The sequence below is a fragment of the Vipera ursinii genome (assembly GCF_947247035.1).
Source record: "Vipera ursinii genome assembly, chromosome: 16".
NCBI classification, from domain to species: Eukaryota; Metazoa; Chordata; class Lepidosauria; order Squamata; family Viperidae; genus Vipera; species Vipera ursinii.
The window spans coordinates 7,109,345-7,120,221 of record NC_139529.1 but is presented as its reverse complement, the minus strand read 5'-3'; the positions used below and the strand labels follow the sequence as shown (position 1 = coordinate 7,120,221).

Below are 10,877 nucleotides of genomic sequence, written 5' to 3'. Positions count from 1 at the left end.
TCCTGGCGGTGGGCAGAATTTAGCCTGCAATCCTGCACTCTAACCACTGCACCACCAAGGCTCAGTAATTGCTCTTTAAACTCCCAAATCCGCGGATTGGTACTTTAGTGATCCAAATTGCAAGTCTGTAGTTATTCCTGGCTACTCTCTTTAGGATCGCTACGTTTCGAGCCTGGCAATTAAGGGGTGGGGGTGGGTGGGTGGGTAAAGTCCTGGACAGCTGTTATTCTGCTTTTCGGATGCCCTGGAGAGATCTCCAACTGCCGGAGAGACATTCCCGTCTAATTTTAGCCGCTGTAATTAAAATTAGCCACTTCTTCAGATAAAGGATTTGCAGCGTTAAGTATTTTTTTTCTTTTCTTTCTTTCTTTCTTTTTCCAGAAGAGCACGCACACACAATATTCTCTTTAAGGAGCTGAACAGATGCTAGAAAAATGAATGCCAAAAGGCTCCGTTTTGAGATCTTGTGTGTTTACATTTCAAGGGATTAAGTGGGGGGGGGGGAGAATCAATTTTTTATTATTATTATTATTATTAGCACAGCAAGATGTCTTTCATTTTATTTTATTTTTCACCCGCCCCTTTCTGCAGTTGGGAAGATGAACACAACCACTTCCCTTATTTGGGGATGTTTGGTAGGATCTGTGTTGCGGTGGGATTTTTTTCCTTTCCCCCCCCCCACTTTTCCCCTCCTCTCCTCCCACCTCTCTGCCTCTGCTCACGAGAAGCCCCTGCACTGTTCATGGTTTAATTCCCTTTTATACTTCCCATCCAGCTTCTGGAAAGTTCCTGGTTCTCATTTCGTCATTAAACCGTAATTAGTATTCAAGGGAAATTGGTCTTAATATATTAAAATTGGTTAAGTGCCTTCAGTCCTGAACCAAAGGCAATATCTTATTGGAAAATGTAATTGGGGACGCTGTGTGTGTAATTAATTGAATTACAATTAAGAACTTTCATTAAGCAATATACCACTACATTAAAGCAATAAGCGGATGGGTTGGGGGATTCAGGAGGTGGGTGCAGAGAAAACACAACTAACCTTTATGGTTGTTTTCTGGCGGGGAAGGAGAGTTGTGCTCATTCTTCCAAGGCTGGAAGAGCCTAAGTATTATTGGAGGTCTGAAGGTGTCTTTTAAGTAACATCTCAGCAGTTGCGCAAGCTGTAGTAGCTAGGTGTTCTTTCCGCCACCTTCTTAGCATCCTCCGGATAAGCCAAAAGGTACGAAGAACGGTTGCAGGAATTGGGTATTTCTAGTCTAGCGAAAAGAAGGACCAGGGGGGGAGACACGATAGCAGTCTTCCGATATCTGAGGGGCTGCCACAAAGAAGACGGGAGGGTCAACCTCTTCTCCAAAGCACCTGAAGGCAAGACGAGAAACAAGGGATGGATAACTCATCCAGCAGAGAAGCAACCTAGAACTAAAGAGGAATTTCCCGACAGGGAGAACAATTAACCAGTGGAACAACTTGCCTCCAGAAGTTGTGGGCGAAGAAGAGGAGAGCGGACAGCCATCTGTCTGAAGTGGTCTAGGGCCTCCTTGCTTGAGCAGGCAGTTGGGCGAGAAGACCTCCAAGGCCCCTTCCGACTCTTTTATTCTGTTAATGTGTGAAGACCCCGGGACCCTCTATGAACCCACTCATTTGACAGAGGATGAGATGGTTAGATAGGGCCATCAATGCAACGGGCATGGATCTGAGCAAAGTCTGGGAGATAGTGGAGGACAGAGGGGCCTATATGGGCCGTGAAGAGTCGGACACAACTTAATGACTGAAGAACAACCCCAAGACAAGAAATAGTTGTGACCAGACCAAAGCTATTCATATTTCTCTCTAGGCCAAACCGGTTACAGCGGCCTTCACCAACTCAACGGGAAGAGTTATCCAGTTATCCCTTCCGAGGCATTGAGGAACTCAGACCAAGCTGATTTATTTTACAGATTCGGAAGTCCTGTCGGATTTCACGCGGCGTAGCATTGGGGTGTGAAATTGTAATGACGGGGCCATCTGCCTGAATCTCCACATACCGATTGAGCTTCGGTTTCTGCGTTCTGTCGGGAGCCATTTGTTGTTCTTCCGGGCCTATTTTATCCGTTCCTCTTCCTCCCCATCCCGTTTCTCCGAGCCGAAGACAGACTTGGATCAGAAGACAGGGTAAAACAGCTGGGAGACAAGCGACATTAAATAGCCGAAATAGCCGCCGCCCTTCTCACCTGGGCCATTTATACGAGCAGAAAATGAAATAAGCGTGGGGCTAAAGATGCTTTTCTTTTTTTTTTCTTGTTTTAATCTGACCCTTAATACCGGAGGCCAGCCAGGGCAAATAAAATAAGTCATTGTCTGTTTAGGAATCCATCCTTCCATTAAGCCAAAGCTGGAGGGGGAGAACAAGGCGCCTAGACAAAGATATTAGAGGGCAGAACGGTGGCGGGTGACAATGTGACTGTCTTAAATCCCCCAGCTAATCTGTTCCTTCCTCCATTTATGGCGGCGGGAGCGGCCGACTACTTAACAGACGGAGTGGTTTCTTTGTGTTTGGCACGTGGAGGCAATTTGCTAGGCTGCTGCCCGTAAACAAGGCCTACTTCAAGATCTGTGGAACAGATGGAGGGTGCCCTGCGAGTACTTTCCCCCCCCCAGGGCACAGCCCGCCCAATAAAGCTGTGATTTTTCCAGATGTGGCTAAGCCGGACTCTTCACCTCCTTCCCTGTGGCTCAGGCTGATAACGGAATAACAGAGTTGGGAGGGACCTTGGAGGTCTTCTAGCCTGACCCCCCTGCCTCAAGCAGGAGACCCTGTACCGTTTCAGACAGGTGGCTGAGCCCGTTTTCCGTGACGTAAACCTTCCAAAGGATCCATTCGACAGGAATTGGCAAGGCGCATTTCCAATTGACAGCCAGTCTCTGCCAAAGTCCCATCTTGTCACATACCTATCTTATTTTTATGTTTTCTTTTATTATTATTATTATTATTATTATTATTATTATTATTATTATTATTATTATTATTATTATTATTATTTTCACTAATCTCTTGCGACTAAATATAGATCTTGAAAACCGGCCGTTGTTTTGGCTACGGAGGCAACGCTAGCTGGCACATCCAACCAAATCTGTCACTCGCCGTATCTTCTGCAAGAGGTTTAATCAATTTTCCCCACTGTATCCCCGCCCCACTTTATCTAAAAGCATCTGTATTATCATTTACAGCTAAGATGCTTTTATTAGTCTTTGGCGTAGAAATGGCTCTGGGGGGGGGGAGAGAGGGGGGACAGAGGGGGGGATAAAAAGATCCCTGCAGGAAATTTCAAATTGGCGTTAAGCTGATCCGATAGAATTTAAAAAAAAAATCCTTTTTTAAAAATTCTGACTTTTTTTTTTTTGCTCCCGTTAGAAGGAAGTCCTTCACTTACAACCATTCATTTGCCGCTCAAGCCAAGTTCAGTTTCTTAGTTTGCTTGGAGTACGTCAATTCTACGCATTAAAAGCGCGAGAGCCAGTTTAGTCTACTGTTTAAGGCACCAGGTTAGAAACAGGGAGACGGTGAGTTCTAGTCCTGCCTTAGGCATGAAATCAGGCTGGGTGACTTTGGGCCAATCCCCAGGAGACGGTGAGTTCTAGCCCTGCTCCCTTCTAGCACTGATGATGTTCCCTAGTTGGGTCATGAAACGTCTGCAAGAAAACAACCCAGCTCAGAGATCGCCAAGGACCCTCAGCTCCAAATATTCTATCGCTTGTCGCTGTCCTCTGAAGCCCTCCAACCTTTTCTCCTCCCAGCAGGGGCCCAGAACTGCACCCCAGTCTCCACAACGCCTTCCAAACCCCCACCCCCATACCTCTATTGCCTCCGATTGTCCCCCTTTTGCCTCCCCGTGTCTCAGTGACAACCATACGTTCTCTCTTTCTTTCTCTCTCTTTCGGCGGAGGCTCCAGAGGGGAGGAGATCTCGGAGGAAGACCCCCAGATCGACATTGCGACCGTCCAAGACATGCTAAGCAGCCATCACTACAAGTCTTTCAAAGTCAGCATGATCCATAGGCTCCGGTTCACCACGGACGTTCAGTTAGGTAAATCGGTTGTGCGTCTTCGGCGCCCTTTCCCGCAGCCTTTTACCACTCCGGTTGGTGCCCAGCATCCTTCAACGACCTCATCTGAGGACTGGACAGCCTGTCGCTCGCCTCCTAGAGATTTGGGACTCAGCTGCCCTGATTTTCAGCCAGCTGGACCAAAGACGGCAATTACAGAAGTTGTATTTTTTTTTAAAAAAAACTGTAATTGGCAAGGAAAGCGGGAGGCTGTGAGTTCTAGTCCCGCCCTGGGCACAACGCCAGCCGGGGAACCTTGGGCCAGCCACTCTCTCTCAGCCCTAGGAAGGTAGCAATGGCCAACCACTTCTGAAAAACCTTGCCAAGAAAAAAACTGCAGGGACTTGTCCAGGCAGTCTCCAAAATTCAGACCCGATTCTGAACGAGTGAGTGGAGGCGTTTGGGTGAGATTTCTTTTTAAATAGGGATCGCTTTTTTCCCCCCAAAGTTGGGAAAATATAAACTGTGACTTTCTCTCTCTCTCTCTCTCTCTCTCTCTCTCTCTCTCTCTCTCTCTCTGTGTGTGTGTGTGTGTGTGTAGGAAACCCCAATGTGACATTTATTTCCTGAAAAGTTAAAGCCACAAAGAGGTTGTTTTCCTTTTCGTTGTCCCATTGCTTTACCTTCCCTTCCCTTCCTTCTTCATCCATTTGCACCCTTCTCCTCCTCCTCCTCCTCCTCCTCCTCCTCCTCCTCGCATTGTCTTGTTAAGGAAGGATTTATATACTGGAGTTGATGGAGGGCAGCTTTCGGCACGTTTTCTGCTCTTGAGCAAACCATCTCGGGGTGATAGTTTCCTTCCAGGGAACTTTGACTCACTTGTATCTGGAATCTGTCAGAAATAAGAGCTTGAAAAGGTCGTGACAGATCACCAAAGACAAATGGTTAACCCAGCCAGTCTTTCCTCCGCAGAAACAAATAGCTTTCGCTTGGACCAAAGCTGAAGGAACCAAAAAAAAAAAACCTCGCTCCCTTCTCAGCCGACAGAACTGTTGTTGTGCGTTGTTAATTTTATAATCCTCATATGAAGATTTGCTTTTTTTTTAAAGGGTAGTTTCTCTGCACATCACTGTCTCCCTCTGGGTGCGTCAGTTTCCCCCCCGTAATTGGCTCACCCCCCATGCAGTCCATTGCCCAGCAGCTGTTTATCTACAGGTGGTCCCCGACTTAACGACCACAACCGGTGTTTCCGTGGCTAAGCGAGACGTTTGTTAAGCGAGCTTTGGTTTCCTTTTACCACCGTTCCTTCCACAGTGAATCGCTGCAGTTGTGAAGTTAGTCCCAGGCTTGAATCTAAGTAGGTAAAAACTCAACTGCGGGTAGTCCTCGACTTACGACTGTGATGGACCCTCCCCGTTATGGTCGTAAGTCGAGGACTATATCCGTATGGGAGACCCTGACGAGCTCAGACAAGAAAGCTCAGCATTCTGCTTTGTTCCCTTCTCAAGGAATCCGACACAAGAGGAGACCCCAAGTTGTCTCGACTTGCGGCCACAATTGAGCCCGAAACTTCTAGTTGCTAAGTGAGACATTGGTTAAATGGGCTTTGCCCCGTTTTACAAACCTTCCTTGCCCCAGTTGTTAAGTGAAGTTATTTAGTTACGTTATTTAGTCACATGGTGGCTTCCCCCATCTTATTTCGCTTCTCAGGAGGTCGGCCCTAAACCCCTTTTCTCAATCGAACGGCCACTAAACAGAGGGAGGCAGAAATAAGCCGACATCCAATGTGCAGATACCTGGGATGGGGGGAAACTCTCCTCCATCTTGCCTCTCCTCCTTCACCCCACGTCTTCCTTTTCCATCTGCATCTGGGGATGAAATGTGACCCGCGTTGGAAACAAAAGGGCCTGTTTTTCCGCAGCCAGCTCTAGGAATTTCATTTTGGCAGGAAGAGGAGAAGGTTAAGAGCCCAGTTAAAATGGGAGGTTTGCTTAGCCCAAACAACTCTGGAGCAATTAGAAAGTGGGGAGGGGTGAAGAGGGCCAAGAAAGAATCCCTTTAATCCTCTGACCGGGTTCAACGTTGCCAGGCTCATTTCAGGAAGGCAGTGATGAATAAGGTGCATGAAACGCAGTAAATCTTCTCAGGTATCCCTTTTATTTCTTTCTTCCCCACCCCCCAAGAGGTAACTGGACTGCCTTTGTTCCCCCCCCCTCCCCGGAAGACGTTTTGCTTTTCATCCAAGAAGCTTCTTCGGTTCTTCTTGGATGAGAAGCAAGAAACATCTTCAAGGACAAAACGAAAAAAAAGATCCAGTTGCAAGGTGTGCGAGAAAACAACCAGCTTCAGAGAGCACCAAGGGGTCCACAACCATAAAGTGATTAGTTTGAACTCTAGGCAAGGCAGGCTTTGATTGTTAGGGCCAGGAAACCATCATGCCTCTTAAATCAGTGAAAGAATGCTTGTTGGGAAGCACCCAGCTAGGCAAGGAGGAGAAATCAAGCAAGGAATTAGCCTTGAATCCTTGCACAGTCGCAAGAGATCCAGGACTGCCCTCCCTCCCCTCTCTACAGAACCATCTCAATCTGTTCCCAAAGGAAGAAGGCAAGCAATCTAGGAAGATTCCTGCATTATAGGCAGAAAACAATAAAGTAGTTAGCTGGAGCCCTACACAGGTGGATTTGATTGCTTGCACCCCGACATAACCAGAACTTAAGAATAGTTCACACTCGGCCTGTAAAGTATCGTTCCAAATGTGTGTTTCCAGGGTGCTGGAGCAACACCCGGCACTGACACTCAAGGGCGGGGAGCAGGCAGCCCATCTCAAAAAAAGGATGCACCATCTAGCCAAAGCAGGTGTGCCCTGCTTTGTGCGCCAACGATGGGCTGATAAGGGGCCGTAACAGATGGGAGGGCACCTCCACCGTTTGCCGATAAAAATAATAGGAAATTTCAAGTGCTTTCCAGGCGATAAAGGGAAGGGGAGGTGGGATGGGAAGAGGGGGCCGGAGGGACCCCCTCCGAGATGGTTCCCCCAGCCAGCCTCCTTTTGTGTGCGTGCACACACTCGTGAACCAAGGAGCCTCCGTGGCAAAAGATTGATGCCACCAGAAGTGACCTTGGCATGTGGTAGCAGTTGGTGATGTATGTATGAGCATCTCCCTGCTAAATGGGCCCGGATTTGTACCGCTAATATACATGGAAGCCCAGAACCACACTCTGCATGGCAATAAATCAACAGCCACTTTGGCTGTCATTTCTGGTTTATATTCTACTATTGTTCTATCACTTTAATTCATGTCACTATCATCTGTTCATCTGGAACAGTTTTATATAATTTTCCACTGGAGCTACCTGACAAACCCGATCAAATTAACACGGGCGCATTAACGCGTTAGACTCCGCCGCGGCGCGAGGAATTCGAGAAAACAAATTGTGTGTTTTTGTTCTTTGTGTGTGTGTGTGTGTGTGTGTGTGTGTGTGTTTGTTCTTCTTTTCGGTTTGGTTTGGAAGATCCGAAAGAAAAGAACAAAAACCAGCCGGGTTATTTACACTTGTTTTAATTGTAACCTATCGAAGGGACCCACCCCGGAGGGGAAGGATCTGGTTGATTTGCATGATGAAAGATCAGGGACTCTTCAAGGTTTTTTAATTTGTTTCGTTTTGCTTTAAATCGGCCTCATTTTTTTTGGATTTTAAAAACAAGAAGTTTGAACGTCAAGCAAGAGCCGCTGGTGATATGGGTAGATTTGGAGCTATTAGCCATGAAGCTGCCCGGAGTGAAAAGTTGCAATCAAAAAATGCCTCTTTCCCCCCCCCCCCTCCCCAATGAAGGATCTTGTGCTCTCCTGTTATTTCCACCCTCCTGGGCTGCTTCAGGGGCCCTTGACGTGAGGGGTAATTGGAAGAAGGTCCTTCGTAAGGGGAGGGGTAGGCGCCGGGTGACAAATTGCGCTGCTTGATTAATGGAAATCTGCCTCTCCTGGTGCAGTTGCTGTGGCTGGCTCTCCCGGAGTGGCCAGCTTCCAAATGAGAGTTACGCTAGGTTTGGCACCTGCAGGGGCTAAGGTTAACACAACGCGGGTGTAGCTTCCCCTTCCCCTCCCGTCCTCTCTTCCAGTGTCAAGCCAGCACTTGGACAGTCCACAAACAAGAGACGTAGCAAAGATAGAAGAGGATGTCTCCAGCGCAAGGCTCCTTGGTGCTGTCTTGAGCTGGGAGGAGGAGGAGGAGGAGGGGGAGGAGGAGGAGGAGGAGGAGGATGACGACTTGGGTCCCTTACTGCTCTCTGAGCTTGGCTGATTTCTGGCAGACGTTTCCTTACCCAACTAGGTTATCTCATCAGTGCTAGAAGGAAGCGGGGTTTGCAGAGAGGAGGAGGAGGAGAACTGTGAGTTGTTGTCTGAGCTTGGTTGATTTCTTGCATACATATCATGAAGAAACTAGGTAATCAATGGAAGGAGGAGGATGAGGACTGCGGTGTCCTTGGTTCTCTCTGAGCTTGCTTGTCCCCCCCCCCCAGCAGACATTTCATTACCCAACTAGGCAACATCATCCGTGCTAGAAGGAGTGAAGTTCGTAGAGGAGGAGCACTGTGGGGTCCTTTGTGTTCTCCGAGCTTGGTCGTTTACTTGCAGACAAATCATAATTCTTCATTCTCCGACGGATTCCTGATAGTGAGCTAATACGTGGTTCGATGGTTCTATTCTCACATTCAAAAATGTGTTTCCCTCGCCACGAGATTGGCTATTTAGAGAAAATATATATATTTTTTTTACAGCGTTGTCTCCTAAAATGTGGAGTGGTTCTCCCCCCCACACACACCCACCCAACAATACTTCTCACTTACACCAGGAAGCAAATCCAGCTTTATTTCAGGCTTCTAGGAGTTGCTTTAAACACGATTGGCTCCTGTTTCTGAATTTTTGCTGTGCGTGGACAACTGGATGGACGTAACCCCCTGCCGCCGGTTTTCTGGAAACCTTCAATTTTGCGTCTTTTGACCCCCTCCTCTAAAGCTGTCCAAAGGCTACTTGCAAAGCGAGCAACAAAACACAGAGGAGCAAACTGACTAACGAATTAGTAAACTTCCTTTGGACGAGCCACGGTATCACTTTCCAATTTTAATAAAAAAGCAGTGGGACCCTTCTCGGCTGACTCAGACTTTCCACAGCCACGAAGCTTTGCCTTGAGACAAAGAAAAGCGGAGATATTTTTTTTTATTTTTTATTTTTATTTTTATTTTTTTGCAACAATTAGACGGATGCGAGACACACACCCCCCCTCTTTTTTGTCACCGGGCTCGTGATGGTTTCGCGATATATATTTTCGTAGTTGGAATAAATTGGGCAAAGCGGGTCGCAGAGTGCGGAAAATAAAGAGCTTTTTCTGACTTCTGTTTTTTTGTGTGGCGTTTTTTTGCCGTAAAAGATCTTTTTCCTTCTAAAAAAGGGGAAGGAAAAAAAAGAAAAGAAATAGAAAGGGCTCACGGCAACATTTTGACTCTAAACAAAGGAATTGCTCTCCTTCTCTCTCCCCCCCCCCCAGCCCCCCAAGCGTGTTGCTTTTAAATACTCTTGATTCCTTTTCCCTATTTCGGGATGACCTTGACCTATAACTCCTGACCTAAAAATGTAATTACTTTTAAGTCTTTTCCCCCGCACAGCTGCCAGGATGAAAAAGCGTAGAGAGAGAGAGAGAGAGAGGTCTGGTCACCGATGTCAACGGAAAAACCTTGTAATTGTAACTTAAGCAATGAGACGCCCGTCTGTTGCAGCTCTGCGCGGTGGCGGCGGCAAGGTTGTTGTTGTTGCTTTGGAAAAGAGGGTTGTGTTGAAGGGGGGGGCGCGTCCCAACCATAATAGAATCTGTAATAAATTACCCAGCCTCTTGCGGAGTAAATTAACTTCTCCGGTTGCTGTTTGGGCATGTTGGAAGAGTAGAATCATGGTTTGAGTCTTCTTCCTCTTCTGTCTTCTCCTTCTTCCTTTTCTTCTTCCTTTCTTCGCTTCTCCATCTCTTCTTTCTTTTTTTGCCTGCTCCCTCTTCCTCCTGTTCTTCCTCTTCCTAACCCTCTTCTCCATCTATTCCTCCTCCTCCTCCCAGCATGAATACACATACAAAGCTGGTAGTCATTTTTTAAAATTATTTTAATCCCATTTATATCCCGCCCTTCTCCGAAGACTCAGGGCGGCTTACAAGCTTAGCAGTAGCCTTCATTCTATGTATATGCCTGCTTATTAGGGCTTTTGCGCGCCCCCCCAAGCGGCATTATTACAAAGTCAGCTTAATTGCCCCCAACAATCTGGGTCCTCATTTTACCTACCTCGGAAGGGTGGAAGGCTGAGTCAACCTTGAGCCTGGTGGGACTCGAACCTGCACTAATTGCAGGCAGCTGGTGTTACTTAAGGAGGCATTATTAGCCCACTGCTCCACCAAGGCTCATTAACACCCCTCTACTCTTATTGGTATGGTATGTGGTCACACTTAAACAAAATGGGTGGGGGGAGGGCATTTAACTTGCTCGAATGTGACGCTTCCCTTCCTCCCTTGACTGACGGTTCTTCGTTCTCTGGGTCTTCAGGTATTTCCGGCGACAAGGTGGAGGTCGATCCTGTGACCAACCAGAAAGCCAGCACAAAGTTCTGGATTAAGCAGAAGCCGATCTCCATCGACTCGGAGCTCCTTTGCACTTGCGATCTGGCTGAAGAGAAGAGCCCAAGTAAGATTCCCGTCTTTGTCTTTCTGGTGCCTCGGTGTCCCCTTGCCTCTTTCCCCTCCGGAGCCAATGGGCAGCTGGACAGACCCTCCCGGGTCCTCCTTAGGCCAGCTGGACCCTTGGTAGGAGCTCAC

The 10,877-nt window shown here is 47.5% G+C and overlaps 2 protein-coding genes across 9 annotated transcripts in view; one reads left to right on the top strand and one right to left on the bottom strand.

The window, feature by feature from the left end:
* Window positions 1-10,877, bottom strand: part of LOC310647713 (uncharacterized protein) — a 38,043-nt gene that overhangs the window by 11,377 nt on the left and 15,789 nt on the right. The window contains exons 4-7 of the mRNA XM_083375204.1: window positions 5,822-5,893; window positions 2,028-2,163; window positions 1,475-1,599; window positions 1,043-1,362 (exon numbers count right to left, since the gene is read on the bottom strand). Of these exons, the coding sequence (XP_083231330.1) occupies window positions 1,148-1,362; window positions 1,475-1,599; window positions 2,028-2,163; window positions 5,822-5,893 (548 nt within the window). The 3' untranslated portion in view covers window positions 1,043-1,147. The remainder of the gene's footprint in view (window positions 1-1,042; window positions 1,363-1,474; window positions 1,600-2,027; window positions 2,164-5,821; window positions 5,894-10,877) is intronic.
* MAPKAP1 (MAPK associated protein 1) overlaps window positions 1-10,877 on the top strand; it is a 75,635-nt gene that overhangs the window by 52,682 nt on the left and 12,076 nt on the right. For 4 of the 8 annotated variants that reach the window (XM_083375125.1, XM_083375126.1, XM_083375130.1 and 1 more), the window contains exons 9-10: window positions 3,922-4,067; window positions 10,609-10,746. The exons of 1 other annotated variant lie outside the window; for it this stretch is intronic. In XM_083375125.1, coding sequence (XP_083231251.1) covers window positions 3,922-4,067; window positions 10,609-10,746 — 284 coding nt within the window. Of the gene's footprint in view, window positions 1-1,940; window positions 3,227-3,921; window positions 4,068-10,608; window positions 10,747-10,877 lie in introns of those variants that run through there. 3 more of the 8 variants (XR_014493915.1, XM_083375123.1, XM_083375129.1) reach the window with 2 other exon arrangements.